The sequence below is a fragment of the Dipodomys merriami genome, unplaced genomic scaffold (genome assembly GCF_024711535.1).
Source record: "Dipodomys merriami isolate MVZ:Mamm:240054 unplaced genomic scaffold, mDipMer1.0.p SCAF_19, whole genome shotgun sequence".
Classification (NCBI taxonomy): Eukaryota; Metazoa; Chordata; class Mammalia; order Rodentia; family Heteromyidae; genus Dipodomys; species Dipodomys merriami.
The window spans coordinates 15,857,032-15,876,489 of NW_027203270.1; the positions used below are offsets into that span (position 1 = coordinate 15,857,032).

Below are 19,458 nucleotides of genomic sequence, written 5' to 3' on the forward strand. Positions count from 1 at the left end.
GGGCTGGGAAGGTGGCTCAGTGGTACAGCGCTTGTCTTGCATGTCTGAGGCCCTGAGTTCGATTCCTCAGCACCACATAAGCAAAAAGAAAGAAGCCAGAAGTGGCACTGTGGCTCAAGTGGTAGAGCTCTAGCCTTGAGCTGAAGAGCTGAGGGACAGCGCCCAGGCCCAGAGTTCAGGCCCCACGACCGGACCCCCCCCCCCAAAAAAAAGAATATATGTATTGCTGAGCCAGATGTAGGTGGCTCATGCCTGTAATCCTTGCTACTCAGGAGGATGAGATCTGAGGATGTCATTTGAAGCCAGCATGGGGAGAAAAGTTTGTGAGACTCTTATCTCCAATTAACTACTAGAAAACCAGAAGTGGTGCTGTGGCTCAAAGCAATAGAGTGCTAGCCTTGAGTGGAAAAAGCTCAGGGATAGTGCCCAGGCCCTGCGTTCAAGCCCCACAACTGACATACATACATACATATATAAGTGTAAAATAAGAACTGAAATATTAGAAAGAAAGATTATTATTGGCAGATGTAGTTATTCAACCTAAAAATTCTAAGGGGCTTGGCATAACAAGAAAATAATGTTGAAGTACAGATAGGTAGTCAGTTTTTTTTTTTGTATAAAAAAATTAAAAACTTTCTACCTTTCATTTACATCTCCAGTCATCAATTACAGAATATGAATGAGGAGAGGGGGATGGCTAACAGACAATATCAACAAAAAACTTTACAAGTTAGAATAAAGGTCTAGCAGGAAATGTGGAAGACCTATCTAAAGAAAACTATAAAACTTTACTTAAGGACATAAAAGAGGCCCTAAATAAATGGCAATACAATCTTTTACTTGGATGAAGAAATTTAATATTGTAAAGATGTCAGGTCTCCCTAAATAAATCTATAAATTCAACACAATCCCAAGCTAAAACCCAACATTTTTTTTTTTTTTTTGTCGGTCGTGGGGCTTGAACTCTGGACCTGGGCGCTGTCCCTCAGCTCTTCAGCTCAAGGCAAGCACTCTACCACTTGAGCTACAGCGCCACTTCCGGTTTTCTGGTGGTTTATTGGAGATAGGAGTCTCACGATCTCTCCTGCCCGGGCTGGCTTTGAACCGCGATCCTCAGATCTCAGCCTCCTGAGTAGCTAGGATTACAGGCATGAGCCACCAACGCCCGGCAAACCCAACATTTTTTAATGGAATTTGACAAGCCAATTCTAAAATTCACATGGGGGAAAATGTATACAACCTAGTCAAAATATAACAATGATGTGTATGTATGTTTGGGAACCTGGCCTCACAGATAACAAAGGTACATTTTCTAGTTGTGACTTAGTCACAAGAAAGGTTTCTTATACAGGTGGACCCACTGCAACAATGAGATGTACGAGTTGTTATGTCAAAAAACGAACTTTACAACTTTGGTGGGGGGGGAGGTAGGAGGGGGGCGGGGAGGGGGTGTGGAAAGGGATGGGAAGGGGAAATAAAGGAGGAGGCAACAATGCTTGATAAGAAATGTACTCATTATCTTGCCCATGTAATTGTAACCACTCTGTACAGTATTTTCACAATTTTTAAAAAAAGGTTTCTTTTTTCTTTCCATTGGCAGTATTGGGGACTAAACTCAGGGCCTTGTGCTTTTCTTACTTCTAATAAGTTTCAGGGGAGAAATTTGTTGTTTCTTTTTTTGCCAGTCCTGGGGCTTGAACTCTGGGCCTGGGCACTGTCTCTGAGCCTCTGTGTACTCAAGGCTAGTACTCTATCACTTGAGCCACAGCTCCACTTTCAGCCTTTTCTGTTTATGTGGTACTGAGGAACTAAAGCCAGGGCTTCATCCATGCCAGGCAAGCACTCTACCACTAAGCCACATTCCCAGCCTAGAAACTGTTCCTTTGATTGAAGTGAGGCTGACCTCAGCGTCATGTCACATCAGGAGTGGGAATGGCCTGGCCAATCAGCAGAGCCCTATATCTTTGGCTGAAGAGATGTGTAAGCCATCAGTTAGGTTGATCTAAGACCAATGTGGAACTTTTCAATGAAACTGGCAAAAAGGGTTAGGAATGACTATAATGTCCACCAAATGAAGAGAGTCTGGGGCTGGGAAGATGGCTCAGTGGTAGAGCACTTGCCTTGCATGCCTGAGGCCCTGTGTTCGATTCCTCAGCACCACATAGCAAAATGAAAAAAGCTGGAAGTGGCACTGTGGCTCAAGTGGTAGAGCACTAGCCTTGAGCTGAAGAGCTGAGGGACAGTGCCTAGGCCCAGAGTTCAGGCCTCACAACTGGACCCAAAAACAAAACAAAACAAAACAAAACAAAAAAAACAAATGAAGAGAGTCTGTTTGAATGATGAAGAAATATGAACACTGCATGTCTGTAATCTTAGCTACTCAGGAGGCTGAGATATGAGGATCGCTGTTCATAGCCAGCCTGGGCAGGAAAGTCCGTGAGACTCTCTCTTTTTTATTTTATTTTTTTTGTCGGTGGTGGGGCTTGAACTCTGGGCTTGGGCACTATCCCTGTGCTCTTCAGCTCAAGGCAAGTGCTCTACCACTTGAGCTATGGCACCACTTCCAGTTTTCTAGTGGTTTATTGGAGATCAGAGTCTCACAGACTTTCCTGTCTCTGCTGGCTTTGAACCACTAGAAAACCGGAAGTGGTGCTGTGGCTCAAGCGGTAGAATGCTTGCCTTGAGCTGAAGAGTGCAGGGACAGTGCCCAAGCCCAGAGTTCAAGCCCCACGACTGACCAAAAAAAAAAAAAAGGAAAAAGAAATATGAACACTGATGACATCTTCTGAGCCTGTGGATACAACCCAGTCTATAAAAGATCTGCTTTTAGGCTGGGTGCTGGTGGCTCATGCCTGTAATCCTAGCTACTCAGGAGGCTGAGATCTGAGGATCGCGGTCCAAAGCTAGCCAGGGCAGGAAAGTTCATGAGACTCTTATCTCCAATTAACCACCAAAAAAAATGAAAATGGTGCTATGGCTCAAAGTGGTAGAGTACTAGCCTTCAGCTGAAGAGTTCAGGGACAGCATCCAGAATTTAAGCCCCATGACCAACAACAAAAAAAAAGACTTGGTTTAGATACCCTAGTTTCATAGTTATAATATTTCATAATTTGAGCTGAATTTCTGTTACTTGAAACTGAGTTATAAAATGATATTGTAAACCTTTGGGTTTTAGAGCAGATACAGTCTAGAGACAAATTTATCATAAGTGCAAATTTAATTTTCAGCAAGTGTAGCATTTTGAAGCACAGGGGAAAGGATGGGCCATTCATGAAGTGCTGTTATAGTTATTTTAAAATAGTAGTGTATTAACTCCTAATATGTTGCCCTCAGTCTGGTTCTAATGTTTATTTTTTTCCCTCTGGTTATTGGTCATTTTTTTTTGGGGGGGGGGTCCGGTAGTTGGGCCTGAACTCTGGGCCTGGGTGCTGTCCCTCAGCTCTTCAGCTCAAGGCTAGCGCTCTACCACTTGAGCCACAGTGCCACTTCCGGCTTTTTTCTTTTTGCTTATGTGGTGCTGAGGAATTGAACCCAGGGCCTCAGGCATGCAAGGCAAGTGCTCTACCACTGAGCCACCTTCCCAGCCCCTTATTGGTCATTTTTTAATGTAACTTTGCATATCTAGTAATTCTTTTCTGCATCTTTGACATTGTACAGAACATATAATAAAACTAGATAACATCAGGCTGGGAATGTGGCTTACTGGTAGAGTGCTTGCCTAGCTTGCATGAAGCCCTGGGTTCGATTCTCAGTACCATATAAACAGAAAAGCTGGAAGTGGTGATGTAGCTCAAGTAGGGTTGCTTGAGCAAAAGCAGCTCAGGGACAGTGCCTAAGCCCTGAGTTGAAGCCCTAGGACTGACAACAAAACAAAACAACTAGTTAACATCTTCTACCATAAAGATACCTCTTTGCCTATATATAACATAGAGGAAAAGGAGTGGGCCTATCTCAATCCAATCAAGAATTGATTTGAAGTCGGATGCCAGTGGCTTATGTCTGTAATCCTAACTACTTGGAAAGCTGAGAGCAGGAGGATCCCAGTTTGAGGCCAGTCTAGACAGGAAAGTCCACCAAACTCCATCTTCACAGAAGGAAGCTAGATGTGGTAGGCCTGTACCTATTATTCTATCAGCTCTGGGAAGGCTAAAGTAGGCAGATTGTGGCTCAGACATGTTCTCAAGTAGAAAGTGAGACCTTATCCCAAAAATAACCAGTGAAAACAGGGCTGTAGATAGAACAGTCTTAGTGGTAGAATACCAGCCTAGCTGGTTCTTGTGGTATATACTTTTAATCCCAGAATTTAGATAGAAAATAGAAGAGAAGAGAAAAGGAGAGGAGGGGAGGGCAGGGGAGGGGAGGGGAGGAGAGGGGAGGGAAGGGAAGGGAAGGGAAGGGAAGAGAAGAGAAGAGAAGAGAGGAAGGAAGGGAGAGGGAGAGGGAGAAGGAGAGAGGAAAAGAAAGAAATTTAGTGCAATTCTGGTTTCTCACTTGGTTGAAGGTCCTCTTTTCCTCAGGCCTCAAAGTTTTGGTATAGGAAGTGTTAAGCTTACATTTTTTTTTTTTTTTTTTTTTTTTTTTGTCGGTCGTGGGCTTGAACTCTGGGCCTGAGCGCTGTCCCTCAGCTCTTCAGCTCAAGGTGAGCGCTCTACCACTTGAGCTACAGCGCCACTTCCGGTTTTCTGGTGGTTTATTGGAGATAGGAGTTTCACGGTCTCTCCTGCCCGGGCTGGCTTTGAACCGCGATCCTCAGATCTCAGCCTCCTGAGTAGCTAGGATTACAGGCGTGAGCCACCAGCGCCCGGCTTTAAGCTTACATTTTTAGCTTACCACTCCACAGGTATTTAAAATCTGGCAGTGTCTTGACATTTGTGTCTAGTCTAGTCCATTCTACCAGTAGGAGTTTGTTTCTCTGGATTATAGGACTTCAGAATTCATTCTTTTTTGATGGTCTCCTATACTTCCTGAGAATCGAGGAAAATTGACTTTGCATTCAGTTTGGGACTCTAGTTTCCAATCCATCTTATCAGCCACAATTGACTGAAGAGATCTACTTACTGGTTTCTATTTCTTCCAGGATGGTCCCTTTGTTGGAGCCTAGCCTGATTCCTCAGTCTGCAGTTACCCCCAGGAAAAAAAAATGGCTAATGATCATCTAGGAAACAGTCTTTCCTCTCTGGAATTTAAGTCCATCTAATCCTTGGTATCAGATGGCTTGAAAAATAATTTTATTACAGCATACACTTATTTTAGTTGCCTTGGGAATATTACTTGCTGTGATCTACCCAGAAGTAGGAGTCCTATTTGACAAATCTGAAAGCAAGCCAGCATTTATAGTAGTATAACAGACATGATTTGAGATTTAATATGGAGGGTGAAGAAAAAGGGAAACATAGGTATGACTTCTAGGTTTCTGGGTAACAACCAGAAGGATACTGGTGCAATTCACTAAAGGGTTACAGGAGATGATCTGATATAGGTTGGGGGACGTAGTAAGTTTTTGTTTTTAAATATAGAATAGCTCTTATGTTTCTAGTTTAGGAATGTAAGGCAGTATAATTCACTGAGAAAGAGGCCACTGGAGGGAAATCTAATTTTGAAAACAAAATTGCATGTTTGATTTTAGGATATATTGAAACTTAATTAGCTATGAGATTTTAAAGTAGTCAGCTGGATTTAGAGATTTTAGTCTCAGAAGAGAGGTCAGGGCTGAAGATAAAACTTAAGAGTACATACATACAAGTTTTAAGAGCCAGGTATCAGTGGCTTGTGCCTGTAAATCTGCTACTCAGGAGGCTGAGGTCTGAGTGAGGATTGAGGTTCAAAGTCAGCCTTGGCAGGAAAGTCCATGAGCCTCTCATCTCCAAGTATCCAGCAAAATGCTGAGGTGGAGCTGTGGCTCACGTGGTAGAATGTTAGTCTTGAGCAAAAAAATTCAGGGACATGCGAATGTGACTAGCTCAGTGGAGAATAGAGTAGAAGGGGAAGAGAGCCCAGGTTGGTGTTTTGAGGATTTGTCCAGGCAAATATGCTTCTTTATGTTCCTGTCAGTGTACCACAGCTTCAAATGATTATTGCTAGGTAGCATTTTTCAATTAGTAAACCTCATTGATTTATCTTGGGAAAATCTTGCCTATTATCCACAGTTACATATGCAGTTCATTATATTTCTAAATTTTTGTAAAGGAAACTCAGAGATCCTATAAAGCTTTTTTGTTTTTTTGTTTTTATTTATTTATTTATTTTGGTCCGGTTGTGGGGCCTGAACTCTGGGCCTGAGCACTGTCCCTCAGCTTTTCAGCTCAAGGCTAGTGCTCTACCACTTGAGCCACAGCGCCACTTCTGGCTTTTTTCTTTTTGCTTATGTGGTGCTGAGGAATCGAACCCAGGGCCTCAGGCATGCAAGGCAAGCGCTCTACCACTGAGCCAACTTCCCAGCCCTGTTTTGTTTTTTTGTTTTTGTCAGTCATGGGGCTTGAACTCTGGGCCTGGGCGCTGTCCCTGAGCTCTTCAGTGCAAGGCTAGCACTCTACCATTTGAGCCACAGGGCCATTTCTGGTTTTCTGGTGGTTTACTGGAGATAAGAGTCGCACAGACTTTCCTGAGCAGGCTGGCTTTGAACTGAGAACCTCAGATCTCAGCCTCCTGAGTAGCTAGTATTACAAGTGTGAACCACCGGTGCCCAGCCCTATGAAGTATTACATTTTTTTTTTCTTTTGTAAATCCTGTGGCTTGAACTCAGGGCCTGGGCACTGTCCCTGAGCTTCTTTTGCTAAAGGCTAGAAACCACTTGAGCCACAGCTCCACTTCCAGCTTTTTCTGTTTATGTGATACAGAAAGGACTTCATGCATGGTAGGCAAGCACTCTACCACTAAGCTACATCCCAGCCCCCTCGACATTTTTAAAAATTTTAATTTTATTAATTTTCTTTTCTGGTGGTCCTGAACTCAGAGTCTCATGCTTATTAGGCAAGTGTTCTACTACTTGGGTCCCACCTACAGTCGCAGCTTTAGATATTTTTGCCACAATTTTCAAAGTTCAGGTTACAAATCAGTGGGTCATGAAATTAATTTAGTGCATTCTGATTAGCATTCTTAAAATGAAAAAAGTAAAAGGGAAAATATCAAAGCATATTAAATGCAATAGATAAACTTTCTTGCTTAGTGAACTCCAGTCTTATGGTTTAAAATGCTAAATACAACCAACACATTTGTACCTCTTTTGTGAATCCCAAGTTCATTTGGACATCTCTATATGGATGTCTACTAACACCAGAAACTGAAATATGAAGGTTTGATCTTCCTTCCCAAGTCTCCCAAATGATGATGAGATTGTCCTTTTACCTTTTATTTTGTATGGTCCAAATCCCTTTTTATTCACATTCTAACACTGCACATCCCATTTCAGGAACTGTTATTAAATCAATCTCAGAATCTAAGTGCTTCTCCATCCTTTCCTCCCACTCTGGCCTAACTTCTCACCTGTCTACTAGGTTGCAATATAAAATGTATTCCTCATTAAGAAATGTAGAGTTTAAAAATTACTGGAATTAGATTATATCACTTCTAAGAACTCTTCCAAATTTAAGCACTTAGGAATTTTAGTACACAGCTAGAAAATCTCTGCTTATTCCTTGAGAAACAACAAGGCTCACAGCCTTGTGACTGCAGCAAGGCACTGATTGTTTAAAATTTTTGGGGGCTTTTAACTTATGCTGTATCATTTGAGTTCTGCCGTTAAATCATCTTGTTTCTGTTTCCCCAGTAGCTGGAATTACAGGCATGAATTATAGTGTTTGGCTGACACTGAATTACTGAAATGTAACATAGAAACCTAAAAAGCAAACATCATTTATACCTCTTTTATAATCATTGGCTAGGAAAAAACAAAACTGTAAAGACAGCAAGAACTGCTACATGCCTCAAATATAAGTGTCTGAATTGTCTTTGCATCAAAAAGAGATACAACTTCAGAGCAAATGACAAAAGAAGACATTTAGTAGATCAAAATTTCCCTGGCTAAAGCTCCCATTCACTTACTGAAGAAGGGAAGAGGAGTGAAGAAAGATATCACTCAAAGTCTCTGCTGTAGAAATTGTGACGCGCACAGCCTTTGGGAGTAAAGACCACTTCTGAAGTATGTAGGATTTCCATTCATCCACAGGCAGATCCATGCTACTTTAAATCTATAAAGTAAGAAAAGAGGAATTTAGATTTCTACAAATACACAATTTTAGAAGACTAAGACCTCAGCCAAGCAAGCATGAAGCAACAAAACTGATTCTTGTGGTACTTTCCTATAGTTCTATGCTGAAGAAAGGTCTAGATTGTCATACCAATGCATTCACTCAACATCCTGTCATTCTGAAGTACCTGTTGAAAACCTTTGTTCCAGAAACGAAGTTAGGTTGGTGCTCATACAAACAGGAACCAGATTACAAGGGTTGGAGGAGTGGCTCAGTTGGTAGAGTGCTAGCCAATGAACAAGTTTACCCAGTTCCATTCCAGTCCTTCTAGACTTCCATCTTCCCTCCTTGCTCAAATTTTTTAGTGTGTGTGTGTGTGAGAGAGAGACAGAGAAATTACAGAGAGAGACAGAGAGAGACAGAGGCAGACAGACAGAGACACAGACAGACAGAGACAGTTTTGGAGCTTGAACTCAGGGCTTGGGTGTTATTCCTGAGCTTTTCTGCTGAAGGCTGTTACTACAGCTCCACTGGTTAACCAGAGATAAAGAGTCTTACAGACTTTTTTGACCAGACTATATTTGAACCTTGATCCTGAGATTTCAGCCTTCTGAGTAGCTAGGTTTATAGATGTGAGCCACCAATGCCTGGCTCATTTATTATTTTTTTGAACTCAGAGATTTTGCATTTGCTAGGCAAGCACTTCAACACTTGAGTTACAACTTAGCTCCAACCCCAGCAACTATTAAGTTAAATATTTCCACCTGCTTCAATCTTCAAATCATTGTTTCAGTTCAAGACTTTCCCAGCTCCTGTCTGGCATTTTCTTTCTTTCTTTCTTTCTTTTTTTTGGGTCCGGTCGTGGGGTCTGAACTCTGGGCCTGGGCACTGTCCCTCAGCTCTTCAGCTCAAGGCTAGCACTCTACCACTTGAGCAACAGCACCACTTCCAGCTTTTTTTTTTCTGCTTATGTGGTGCTGAGGAATCGAACCGAGGGCCTCATGCATGCAAGACAAGCGCCACTGAGCTACCTTCTCAGCTCCTGGCATTCTTTCTAGAGTGTTCTACTAGTGTCCAGGGCCTCAGCCCTCCATCTTAACTTCATCAGAGCTCTTCCCAGCAAATAAGAGTAGCCCAGGACAAACCCATTACTACTTGCCCCTTGCTTACTTTCTATTATTTTCTTCTCTAAGGTCTTGGAAGTCAGGTTGCCAATTCTGAAAGTCCCCACCCTGTGTCCCTTATTTGTTTACAAAAATATGCTAAATTTCTATTTCCCCAATGCTAGGTTGTTTCCTTGGTATGATGCACAAAATACTGCCCCAGTTGCAACAGTCTCCTCAGAAGGAGGCTCCCCCCAACTTCCAAAGCCCATGTAACATCTCCTGCACCCTAAGCGAGAATCATACCCCTACACCAACGAGCCGCGTAACACCTTGGAACTGACTCTGCCCCCGAATTCCCGCAGTCCACGTCTGTGACCCATGTGACTGTCACCTAAAATTGTGTTTAAATTCTGCCCACGCCTGTCCACAGCTGTTGCTTCCTTCCCCACTTAGAGCATCCCAGCAGGTCTGTCCCCCAATAAGGCCTTGACCCAAATCGATGGCTTGCCTCTCGTTTATTACACTTCTCGGTATCCTACCATACTGAGTTCCTCAACGTTATCCTCAACTTGCCTCTCAATTTCAACTCGTGTGTGTGTGTGTGTGTGTGTGTGTGTGTGTGTGTGTGTGTTTTGCCCATCCTGTGGCTTGAACTCTGGGTTTGGGCGCTATCCCTGGACTCCTTTAGGCTCAAGGCTAGCGCTCTACCACTTGAGCCACAGCGCCACTTCCAGATTTTTCTGTGATTAATTGGAGGTAGATTATCACCTACTTGTCTGCCTGGGCTGGCTTCAAGCCGGGGACCCTCAAATCTCAGCCTCTTGAATAGCTAGAATTACAGGCGTGAGCCACTGGCGCCCGGCTTCTTCAGCGTTTTTGTATAGGCCATGCATTTTCAGGACTATTCTTCCTATCCTCACTTGGAGTCTGCCTAACAAATTTCCACACGTATTTAACTCAATTCAAATTGAATTTCCTCTGGGAAATTCTGGTTTTCTGTCTGTGATTTCACCACGTGTGGGGTCCATATCACGTTTACCTAGAGTTTGGGATGCTCACCGCTCTAACTCCCGGGACAGACTGTGGCTTTCCTCTGAGCGCAGGGGCCCGGTCAGATTTATCTTCAGAAGACCCCCAGTGTCAAGCTTAGGGCCTGGCGCAGGCAGACCGAAGGCCTGCAGCGGGTGGAACCAGGTCACTGCTCTGATTATATTTAGCAGCAGAGTTATCAGGAAACAGCGCCGACTGTCCTCTGGGTTAACACTCTGTCCATCTGCCAAAGGCCTCGGCCAGAAACATCCGCGTAGATCTAGCGCGCCGCCCCGAAGTCCCGCCTCTAGGCCCCGCCACTACGTGATGGCCGTCCCGCCACTAAGGCCTAAGGCGAATCACGTGGGCCTCCTGCCGCCTCTTGGCCAATTAGGGAGCTGCTCGGAGCATAGGCCCGCCCCCGTGCCGCGCACGCGTCGCGGGGCGGGAGTGGCGCGCGCAGCTCCTTGGGCCAATAGCTGAGCAGCCCGCGGGACCCCGGTAGTGAAGCTGGGGCGGTGCCAGAGCTCGAGCGCGGGAGTTAGCGTGTCGCAGCCATGGTCGGCCAACTGAGTGAAGGGGCCATTGCGGTGAGAAAACGCCTGGGAGTCAAGGGGGGGAGACTCTGGTGGCATGGGCCTGCAGCCGTGCAGAGTGCAGAAGGAGGAGGGACCCCGGCCAGTGGGGAGAGATCGCGGGTGGGGTGGGGATTGTGGGATGCTTTGAGGGAGCCGGTGGGGTGGTCGCTCCCATCATTACCCTCTCTCAAGCCTTTTTCCTGTCCTCTAAAAACATGCTCACATTTCTTCCTCCTTAAGAACACAAAGCAAAAATAAAAGCCATGCATCACCTCTCGGTAGCCAATCTGTTGTTACCTCCCCTTCTGCCACCCACAGCCAAACTTTGGTCTAGAGTTGGTGTCTTCATTTCCTTACCTCCCTTTGGTTCTTTAGTCTTCTCCAAGCAAACATCCCATAGAACTTTGGCTCAGGTTACCAGTGGTTTCCAAGCCGTTAAATCCAACAGACAGTTTTCAGTTTTCATCGATCCCAGATTCTCAGCAGTATCTGGCCTGTATCAGTGAATGGATCATTGCTTCCTTCTGTTAAAACTGTCTTTAGGTTTCTGTGGCTCAGCTTGACTGATCTCTCCACTTTTTACTTGCTAACCCCTATGCAAATTTTGTTGACTAAGTGCTCCCTTATTTAAGGCCCTCTTTTCCCCAGATAACTTCATTACTATCTATGTAGATATCAGTGGCTTGCTAATTTCTTTGTGCTGAGCTACCTTTGCTCTTGAAGACAAGTTGCTACAAATCTGTTGGCCCGTTTGGTTCACAAGTATTAAATTCAGTATATCTCAAAGCAAACCTGCTATCCCCCTAAGTTTAGGCCTCTTGATGTCCCCTCTTAGTGAATGACACTATGTTAAGTTATGCAGGCCAGAAACTGAGGCCAACATTCTTGCCTGCATTCATGTATCACTCTGAATGTGGAGTCCATCATCTGATGAAGAATATTTTATATCCACATAGATCATTTAAGTCCATGTACTTCTCTCTAGCCATTCTGGCACCATCATTCATGCCTGGACTATTCACTTCCACTCAGCCATTCCCTTCATTGGTATTCCCACTTAAATTCTTCTGGCCTTTTTAAAAAAAATTACATATTTCTAATGTATTGCACAGTCTGTCCATGTGGCCTTTGATCAAACTTTTTTTCTTTCCTTTTTCCCCCTGTTTTCAGTATTGTTCACTTCTCCCTTACTGGCTAACAATTTTCAAACTTAGCTCAGTTGTTCTGCCCAGGAGAAAGAAGTCTTTGACTTTCCTTAGTAGCCTCCCTTTGTTTTAGTTTCTGTTCACTTACTGTGTGTATAACTTTGGAGTAGATACTAAACTGTTTTCCTCTTCTGTAAACTGAAGATGATAATTCATAGTACCTATTATATAAGATTAGTGAATGGGTCGAGTTACTGGATTTAAAGTGCTTAGCCCACACTTGATGTGTTAGAAAATGTTGAGTTCACACTTCCTTTTGTTAATTATTACAGGCACTTAGCATTTATTTGTTGCTTATTTTCTTTCTGTCCCTCACTCACTGTATAAACTCCCCTCCCAGCAATAACATCCTGAGGCATTTTTTTTGGGGGGAGGAGCAGTACTGGCACTTGAACTTGGCCTTGCAGTCTCCTTTAGCTTTTTTTTTTTTTTTTTTTCTCAAGGCTAGTGTTCTACCACTTGAGCTGCAGCTCCACTTCCAGCCTTTTGGTGGCTAATTAGAGATAAGAGTTTCAGAGACTTTCCTGCCTGAGATGACTTTGAACCTTGATCCTCAGATCTCAGCCTCCTGAGTAGCTATGATTAAAGGAGTGAGCTGTAGGGCACCTGCTCTGGGTTGTTTCTGCTTGCTTGGTTGCTCAGCATAGTATCCCCAGTACCTTGGAACAATTCTGGTGAGCTTTTGGTACCCAATAAATGATTGCTAGTTGCACAAATGAATGAAACAGGGGAGAGAAGAAAGGACGGAGATGGGTGGGGAAGAAAGGCAGCTGGGGGAAACAAGGGGAGGAACAATCAGAGTCAAGTAGATAATTGAATAAATTAGGAATCTATGAATGCTGGAGCCTGTTTTTTTGGTTGTTTGTTTTGTTTTTAACTCAGGGCCTTGGTGCTGTCTCAGCTCTTTTGCTCAAGGCTAGTGCTTTACCATTTTGACCCACAGTGCCACTTCTAGTTTTTGAGTGGTTAATTGGAGATGAGTCTCATGGGGCCTTTTCTGCCTACACTGGCTTTGAACAGCAGTCCTAAGATCTCAGCCTCCCAAGTAGCTGGGGATTAAAGGTGTGAGTCATTGGAACCTGGCTAGCTGCCTAGTTTTAAGTTGTATTTCTTGTTTGCTTTATAGCTGCTGCCTTGCACCTTTAGGACAAATTAGGGGTAGTTTTTTGCTTTTATAAAAAAAATGTTTATAAATAACTTGCTAAGTTTTCCTTAGGGCCTTGAGCAAGCTGAGCTTGCTTACTCAACTGTCGCTATACCACTTGAGCCATACTTCCAGCCCAGAATTTTGCTGGTTAATTGAAGATAGTCTTGGGGGACTTTTAGGTATTGACTGGCTTCAAACCTTGAACCTCCATATTTCAACCTCCTGAATGGCTAGGATTACAGTTATGAGCCACTAGTACTTGGCTATTCAAAATTTTAGAAACCCATTTCCAACGTTAGGTGAAATATTACTGGTGTTTTGTTTGTAAGTGAACTTTTTACACATCTTTAGGGATGGAGTAAGAGTGGGGAAACTTGGTTGACTGATTATCAACTAAAGCGAATGTCACTTTAAATGAAAAGACCTTGGTCCCCAAGGGGAAGCAAATAGCACACAAATGGTGGAAGTGTTTAGGGCAAAAGTTGTCATCATAAAATGAGGTTATGCCTGGAACTATTATGATTAGTAGAATAGATTATTTTTTGTATTAGGGGTAGAACACAGGGCTTCATATTTATGTACCAGGCAAGTGCTGTACCACAGCTGCATATCCCCAGCCCAGCATTTATATCTAAGTAATTAAGTTACAGAAAGAAAGGGGAAGAGAACATCCATTTTCAATGCAGTAGACACTTTAAATAAGAAATTATATATATATATATATATATATATATCCATTTTCAATGTGGTAGATACTTTAAGTACTTAAGAAATCTTAGGAAGTTTATTTTTGCCAATATCCACATTGGAAGATGTTATAGGAGAAAAGATAAATAACTTGTTCATGGGGGGATTTAAACACATAAGCCCCATTGCATTCTGTTGCTTTATGTTTTTTATTAGCAATGTGATTTGTAAAACTTTAGTCAAAAAGGCCCTTGTATCTAAGTGTACATATCATGTTATATGTCCCCCCAAAAAGAATCATAATCACTATATATGATAACACATTAAATTAAAAATAACAATAATGTAATGCATGCATATAGTTTTTATTTTTTATTTATTTATTTATTTATTTGCCAGTTGTGGGGCCTGAACTCCGGGCCTGGGCACTGTCCCTCAGCTCTTCAGCTCAAGGCCAGTGCTCTACCACTTGAGCCACAGTGCCACTTCCAGCTTTTTCTGCTATGTGGTGCTGAGGAATCGAACCCAGGGCCTCATGCATGCAAGGCAAGCACTTTACCACTGAGCCACCTTCCCAGTGCATATGGTTTTTTTTTTTTTTTTTGGTCGGTCGTGGGGTTTGAACTCTGGGCCTGGGCGCTGTCCCTCAGCTCTTCAGCTCAAGTCGAGCGTTCTACCACTTGAGAGCTACAGTGCCACTTCCGGTTTTCTGGTGGTTTATTGGAGATAGGAGTCTCACTGTCTCTCCTGCCCGGGCTGGCTTTGAACTGCGATCCTCAGATCTCAGAGTAGCTAGGATTACAGGCGTGAGGCACCAGCGCCCGGCTGGTGCATATGGTTTTTAAACCAAGTTGAACAGAAAGCTATTTAATGAAGTTAATATCCATCTTGCCCAGTTCTGTTCCTCAGACATAAATGAAAAATTACTAAGTTATATGTTGTGACACAAATCTGAGGCAGAAAGACTGAGTTCCAAGCCAGCTAGGCTACAGGCTAGCAATACCCCATCTTGGAGAGAGGTAGGGAAGAAGAGAGAAAGTGAGGAAAAGGAGAAAAGAACAAGAATCTATGGTGGTGTTTTTTGTTGTTGTTGTTACAGTAGTATCACTTTGTTACTCAGTGGCTTTGAACTCTTCAGTCTAAATTGATCCTCCTACCTTACCCTTCAGGGTTGCTCCTACTACAGGTGCACACCACCATGCCTTGCTCTAACGGCTTTCATCAAATGAAAATTTCAGTTTCTAGTTCTATTTTCTTTTCTTTTCTTTTTTTTTTTTCTTCGGTCGTGGGCCACTTCCGGTTTTCTGATGGTTTATTGGAGATAGGAGTCTCACAGTCTTTCCTACCTGGGCTGGCTTTGAACCGCGATCCTCAGATCTCAGCCTCCTGAGTAGCTAGGATTACAGGCGTGAGCCACCAGCGCCCCGCTAGTTCTATTTTCTTGTTACAGTTGTTCTTGCCTCTTCTACGAGTTGAGCTTCATGCTTGTTAGTTAGGTTTTAATTGTTTATTCAAATAGGTTCTTGAATTTTTGGCACGGCTGTCCTGCACTATGATCCATCATCCTATTTATGTTTTATCAAGTAGCTGGGATGACAGGTGTGAGCTACTATGTTCAGCTATTGGTTGAGGTTGCAATAGGGATCTCATTAACTCCCTCCTCTCCCCCATGCTGGTTCTCCTCCCTTGAATTACTGTCTTCCTTATCGCCTCCTTAGTAGCTAAGATTACAGATATGAGTCATCTTACCTAACTTAATCTCCAGTTCGTGTGTGTGTGTGTGTGTGTGTGTGTGTGTGTGTGTGTGTTGAACTCATTGCCTGTGTACTGTCCCTGAGCTTTTGTGTTCAAGGCTAGTAATCTACTATTAGAGCCACAGCTCACTCCACATTGTTGGTTTTTTTGTTTTTGTTTTTTTGCTTTTTGTCGGTAGTGGGGCTTGAACTCTGGGCCTGGATGCTGTCCCTCAGCTCTTCAGCTCAAGGCAAGCGCTCTACCACTTAAGCCACAGCACCACTTCCGGTTTTCTAGTAGTTTATTGGGGATAGGAGTCTCACGGGCTTTTCCTGCCTAGGCTGGCTTTGAACTTTGATCCTTAGATCTCGGCCTCCTGAGTAGCTAGGATTATAGGTGTGAGCCACCAGCATCTAGGTTCCAGTTTTTCATTGTTATTATATAGAAATATAGGCTATGTACTAGGATACTGTCTCAAAATTAAACAAAATTGATTTATGTTTTTACTAATGAGCTGTAAGAATTCTTGATCCTGAACGTTATTTGTTAAATATTCGTGTGTGTGTGTGTGTGTGTGTGTGTGTGTGTGTGTGTGTGTGTGTGTGTGTGTGTGTGTGTGTGTGTGTGTGTGTGTGTGTGTGTGTGTGTGTGTGTGTGTGTATTCCCAGTTTGTTTTGTTTTCTCATTCTTTTAATGATTTTTTTTCTTTGGCAGCATTAAAGTTTGAACTTAGAATCTTAGGCTTCCTAGGCAGTTACCACTGAGCCACATCTCCAACCCTGTTTTGCATTGGTTCTTCTTTTTTTCTTTCTTTCTTTTCTTTTTTTTTGTTTTACGAATCCTGGGGCTTAAACTCAGGGCATAGGCACTGTCTCTGAGCTTCTTTTGCTCAAGGGTAGCACTCTACCACTTGAGCCACAGTGCCACTTCTAGCCTTTTCTGCTTATGTGGTACTGAGGAATTGAACCTGGGGCTTCATGCATGCTAGGCAAGCACTAAGCCACATTCCCAGCCCTTTTCTTAACTTTTAATTGTTATTATAAAGGTGTTGTACAAAGGGGTTACAGTTGCAGAATTCAGATAATGAGTTAATTTCTTTTGGGGCAATGTTGCACTGTTTTTGTTTTGTTTTGTTCTGTTTTTTTGTCAGTTGTGGGTCTTGAACTCTGGGCCTGGGTGCTATCCTTCAGTTCTTCAGCTCAAGGCTAGCACTCTACCACTTGAGCCACGGCGCCACTTCCATCCACTGTTTTTTTTTTTTTTTTTTTTTTGTCGGTCGTGGGGCTTGAACTCTGGGCCTGGGCGCTGTCCCTCAGCTCTTCAGCTCAAGGCGAGCACTCTACCACTTGAGCTACAGTGCCACTTCCAGTTTTCTGGTGGTTTATTGGAGATAGGAGTCTCATGGTCTCTCCTGCCGGGGCTGGCTTTGAACCGCAATCCTCAGATCTCAGCCTCCTGAGTAGCTAGGATTACAGGCATGAGCCATCAGTGCCTAGCTTAAATTGTGTTTTATTCCATTAGAAACCTTTGCCTACTCCAAAGTCACGAATCTTTTGGTTCTTTTTTTTTTTTGGGTCCGGTCATGGGGCCTGAACTCTGGGCCTGGGCGCTGTCTCTCAGCTCTTCAGCTCAAGGCTAGCACTCTACCACTTGAGCCAAGCGCTGCTTCCGGCTTTTTTCTTTTTTCTTATGTGGTGCTGAGGAATCGAACCCAGGGCTTCTTGCATGCAAGGCAAGCACTCTACCACTGAGCCACCTTCCCAGCCCATCACGAATCTTTTGTCCCAGATTTTCTTCCAGTTTTATAGTTTTAGCTTTGCTGTCAGGCCTGCGAAACATTTCAAGTTCATATTTCTTTTTGTTGGTTGTGGGGTTTGAACTCAGGGCCTGGGTGTCCTTCAGCTCTTTTGCTCAGGACTAGCACTCTACCACTTTGAGCCACTGCTCCACTTGTTTTTTTGATCGTTAGTTGGAGGTAAGAGTCTCACAGAATTTTCTGTCCGGGCTGGCTTTGAACTGGGATCCTCAGATCTCAGCCTCCAGAGTGGCTAGGATTACAGGTATGAGCCACCTGTGCCCAGCTCAACTCCACTTTTTAATGTGGACCACATACATATTCAGTTGTTGCATCACTGTTTGTTGAAAAGACTATCTTGTTCCACTGCATTGCTTTGTTGCCTTTGACAGAATCCATTGACTATATATGTGTGAATCTGTTTTGGGGATTTCTATAGTGCAGTTGATCTATATGTTAATGCTACGTAAAAATACATTGGTGTGAAGCCGGGTGCTGGCTTTACAAATCCTGGGGCTTAAACTTAGGACTTGGGCATTGTCTCTGAGCTTCTTTTGCTCAAGGCTAGCACTGTATTCATAGATATGAGACACTGGCACCTGGCAGTGGCATTTGGTATTTATATGGCATTTTAGGCTATTTCATTCTCTATTATTTTATTACTAGTATTAAGAAATAGAGACCAGCAGCTAGGTGCTGGTGGCGTATGCCTGTAACCCTAGCTACTCAGGAAGCTGAGATTTGAGGATCATAGTTCCAAGCTAGAAATTGGGCAGAAACTTCTGTGAGACTTACCTCCAGTTAAGCAGCAAAAAGTTGGAAGTGGAGGTGTGGCTCAAGTAATACAGTACCAGCCTTGAGTGAAAAAGCCAAAGGAGAGCATGAGGCCCTGTAGCATGAGACCCAGTAGCTATACAAATGGAAGGAAGGAAGGAAGGAAGACACTTATAATGAACAAGTGTTGAATTTTGTCCAGTGTGTTTTCTTTTTTTTTTTTTTTGGGTCCAGTCGTGGGGCCCGAACTCTGGGCCTGGGTGCTGTCCCTCAGCTCTTCAGCTCAAGGCTAGCGCTCTACCACTTGAGCCACAGCACCACTTCCGGCTTTTTTTTCTTTTTGCTTATGTGGTACTGAGGAATTGAACCCAGGGCTTCGAGCATGCAAGGCAAGCGCTCTACCACTGAGCCACCTTCCCAGCCCTCCAGTGTGTTTTCTTTATCTGCTGAGATCTTTGTTGCTTTTCTTTTTTATTCCATTAATGTGACAAATTACATTGATTTTGGGGTTTGAGTAAAACTTTACTCCTTAGGATAAATCCCACTTGGTCATGACTACCCATTTTATTTAGTGCTAAGCTTGATTTGTATTTCATTAAGGATTTTTTGCACCCTTGTTCATGAACAATATAATCTAGTTTTTCTGTCTTAGTAGTTTTTCTTTTTGGGTCTGGTCGTGGGGCCTGAACTCGGCCTGGGCACTGTCCCTCAGCTCTTCAGCTCAAGGCTAGCACTCTACCACTTGAGCCACAGCGCCACTTCCTGCTTTTTTTGCTTATGTGGTGCTGAGGAATCGAACCCAGGGCCTCAGGCATGCAAGGCAAGCGCTCTACCACTGAGCCACCTTCCCAGTCCCTAGAAGTTTTTTTTTTTAAGCTGGGCACTGGTGGCCTCACATCTGTAATCCTAGCTACTCAGGCACCTGAGATCTGAGGAGCCCCATTTAAAATCAGCCCAGGCAAAAAAGTTATGAGATTCTTATCTCCAATTAACCAGCAAAAAAGCTGGAAATGAAACTAAATTGGACCTTCCTGCCTGCCCTGGCTTCAACTGAGATCCTTAGATTTTAGCTTTCCCAGTGGCTACAGTTACAGGAATGAGCCACCAATGCTGAGCTATTTTTTGGGGAGGGGGCCAAGGTGGTACAGGTTCTGGGGCTTGAACGTTGTCCCTGAGCTTTTTTGCTCAAGGCTAGTGTTCCACCCCTTGAGCCACAA

At 43.5% G+C, this 19,458-nt stretch overlaps 2 protein-coding genes across 3 annotated transcripts in view; one reads left to right on the top strand and one right to left on the bottom strand.

The window, feature by feature from the left end:
- The window catches only part of Smyd4 (SET and MYND domain containing 4), a 53,508-nt gene extending 42,174 nt beyond the window's left edge, over positions 1–11,334 (bottom strand). Inside the window, exons 1-2 of one of the 2 annotated variants that reach the window (XM_070027475.1) lie at positions 11,257–11,334; positions 8,041–8,186 (exon numbers count right to left, since the gene is read on the bottom strand). In XM_070027475.1, the coding sequence (XP_069883576.1) occupies positions 8,041–8,174 (134 nt within the window). In that variant the 5' untranslated portion in view covers positions 8,175–8,186; positions 11,257–11,334. Of the gene's footprint in view, positions 1–8,040; positions 8,187–10,351; positions 10,557–11,256 lie in introns of those variants that run through there. The other variant, XM_070027474.1, reaches the window with a different exon arrangement.
- The window catches only part of Rpa1 (replication protein A1), a 61,373-nt gene continuing 52,723 nt past the window's right edge, over positions 10,809–19,458 (top strand). The window contains exon 1 of the mRNA XM_070027476.1: positions 10,809–10,911. Within this exon, the coding sequence (XP_069883577.1) occupies positions 10,879–10,911 (33 nt within the window). The 5' untranslated portion in view covers positions 10,809–10,878. The remainder of the gene's footprint in view (positions 10,912–19,458) is intronic.